Source organism: Psammomys obesus, unplaced genomic scaffold (genome assembly GCF_907164565.1).
Source record: "Psammomys obesus unplaced genomic scaffold, mPsaObe1.curated_primary_1811, whole genome shotgun sequence".
Classification (NCBI taxonomy): domain Eukaryota; kingdom Metazoa; phylum Chordata; class Mammalia; order Rodentia; family Muridae; genus Psammomys; species Psammomys obesus.
This window is the reverse complement of record NW_026591598.1, coordinates 10,411,952-10,414,456: the sequence shown is the minus strand read 5'-3', so window position 1 is coordinate 10,414,456 and position 2,505 is coordinate 10,411,952. Positions and strand designations below refer to the sequence as shown.

Below are 2,505 nucleotides of genomic sequence, written 5' to 3'. Positions count from 1 at the left end.
ATATTCCTTTACATTTTTATTTTATTATTTTACCTTATGTGTGTGGGTGTCTTGCCTGCATGTCTGTCTTTGTACCATGTGTATGCAGTATCCATGGAGGCCAAAAGAAGGTGTCAAGAGCCTTATGGAACTGGAGTTACAGATGGCTGTGAGCCCCGTATGGGGGCTGGGAATTGAACCTCTTGAAAAATAGTCAGTTCTCTGCGCCGCTGAGCCGTCTCTCTAGCTATTTTTTCTATTTAAAAAAAGAAATTACCACAGATAACTATTTGTGTATGGGTGGGGACATCTGTGCCATGGTATGCCTGAGGCAGTCAGAGGGCAGCTTGTGGGAGTCGGTTCTCACCTTCCAAAGCGTGGGCCCTGGGGATGGAGCTCGGGTCATCAGTTTGGCGGCAGGAGCCCTTACCCTCTGAGCCAGCTTGCCACCCTGCCAGTTCTGAAGCGTATTAGACCTAAGAGTCAGGAGACCAGATAGCGCAGTCCCGTGGACGCTCGTGGGGAGCAGGACCGAGGCGAGAGCATGAGCAGAGAGAGGGCGGCCTTGGCTCGGCGGCACTCTGCGCTTTGTAGATCGGCAGGAATATGATCTTGTGCGCTTTCGACGCCCGTAGAGTGGAGAGTTGCCCACCAGGCCGACACAGTGGTGTGTCTCAGGAGACATGGACTGCTCGACAGCCCGTCTGAGGAGCAGGGATGGGGCCAGACGTTTAGGACAGGGTGCAGGTCTGCGGGGGACTGAGGAGGGCCATGTAGTGTGCCCCGCAGGCAGACCTGCCTTGCCGTGGGGACAGCTGAGTCCTGAACTTGGGGAGGCTGCGACCTGAGTCCATGCGAGCTCACGAGCCCTGGCAGAGTCCCCGGGGTAAGTCAGTGAGGACGTGAGGCAGGGGTGGGCGCTCAAAACACAGCAGCAGCCTGAGAGAAGGCCGTGTCTGAAGAGAGGCCTGGTTAAGTGACCTGGCAAGCCATGCAAACTCGAGGGGACGAGGGTGGCCCTAAGCCGGCAAGTCCTGAGGAGGGCTGGGCCTGAGGTGTGCAAGGCCAGTGGAAAGGCCAGTGTGTGGCGGAGGGCACTGGTCAAAGAGTAGCTTTGGAGAGCCTGGACCCCAGAGGTTGGTTGGAGCCAACTTAGGGAACAAAAGGGTGCTTTGGGGAGGTTTCTGAGGGTTGAGAGCAGAAGTGGGGTGTGATTTGTCCTGAGGCCGGGGCACAGGGGACCTAAGGAGGCCATGAGGGCAGGGTGTAGCTGTGGAGGGTCCCTTCTGGGCCCCTCAGCCCCACATGGACCAGTTCCAGCAGCCTCAGCTCCCACTCGGCAGCAGCCCAGCCCCCCTCTTAGGATGCAAGGATCTGTCACAAATCAAAATAGCAGGCAAAGAACAGCCTAGAATTGTTCTGGGTAAGAGCAGAGAAATTAGACAAGTCAGCTGTGGGCTCAAGGCCGCCTCCCACACAGCTGTGATCCTCACTTCTCCAGACGCTGGCAGTTCCGCTGGCTCCGAGGGAAACTTTTGCTTCTCCAGCCCCAGAGCAAAGAGTAGTTATTTTGGGAGGGAGTGGGACAGATGCTGGTCTTGGAGGGCAATGTGGGAGTGGTCGCCTCCTCCTCGTCTTCCTCCTCCTCCTCGTCTTCCTCCTCCTCCTCCTCCTTCTTCTAAACCAAAAACCCCTCTGATCTGTCACAGAGGAAGAGCTTTAACAGATGAGCATTTGGCCAGTCCTTCAGACACACCAAGTGTCAAGCTGGGCCTGGTGGGCACATGCACATTTTCACATCGTTTGGGTGGCAGAGGTAGGGGGAGCTCTGTGAGTTTGAGACTAGCCTGGTCTACATAGTGAGTTCTAGGACAGCCAGGACTGTTTAAGGTTATCCTTGGTTATATAGTGAGCTTGAGGCCAACCCGGGGAGGGAGGGCTAGTAAGTCCATATGTCACATCCTTCTGCCCCACCCCAAGAAAAGAAAAAGGAAAGAGACGAAGGATTCCCTTCTCAGTTTCAAGGAGAATCTAGACTCCTGACTGCCGCCTCCGATCTCCTGGATTTTTTTCCCCCTGGTGCTGGGTATCCAACCAGGCACTGTACCAGTGAACTGTACCCAGATCTGCTAAATCTGAGTCTCTGGAACTGGGGCTTTTACTCTCCACTCTTAATCAACACACCTCTATTCCAACGGTTATTCTGAACAGAAGCTCAAGAATCACTAGGCAGTCACTGCCTAAAGCCCAATGTCAGAAGAAACAGGGAAATGGAAGCTCCAACAATCAGCAAACCACAGTGAGGAGCCACGGTGAGGACAGAAGACCTCCTGATGGCTTCTGTGCTTTCCCAGTTCTACCCAACGGGGTCCCTACACGGGTCTTGCTCTTCTCTCTCCTCCTTCCTTTTTTCTTCTGTTTTTTTTTCTTTCTTTTCTTTTTCTTTTTCTTTTTCTTTCTTTCTTTCTTTCTTTCTTTCTTTCTTTCTTTCTTTCTTTCTTTCTTTCTTTCTTTCTTTCTTTCTTT

At 53.2% G+C, this 2,505-nt stretch overlaps 1 protein-coding gene across 1 annotated transcript in view; it reads left to right on the top strand.

Moving 5' to 3' along the window:
- The first annotated feature begins 970 nt into the window (after positions 1-970).
- Positions 971-2,505, top strand: part of Oprd1 (opioid receptor delta 1) — a 7,545-nt gene continuing 6,010 nt past the window's right edge. The window contains exon 1 of the mRNA XM_055610985.1: positions 971-1,006. Coding sequence (XP_055466960.1) covers positions 971-1,006 — 36 coding nt within the window. The remainder of the gene's footprint in view (positions 1,007-2,505) is intronic.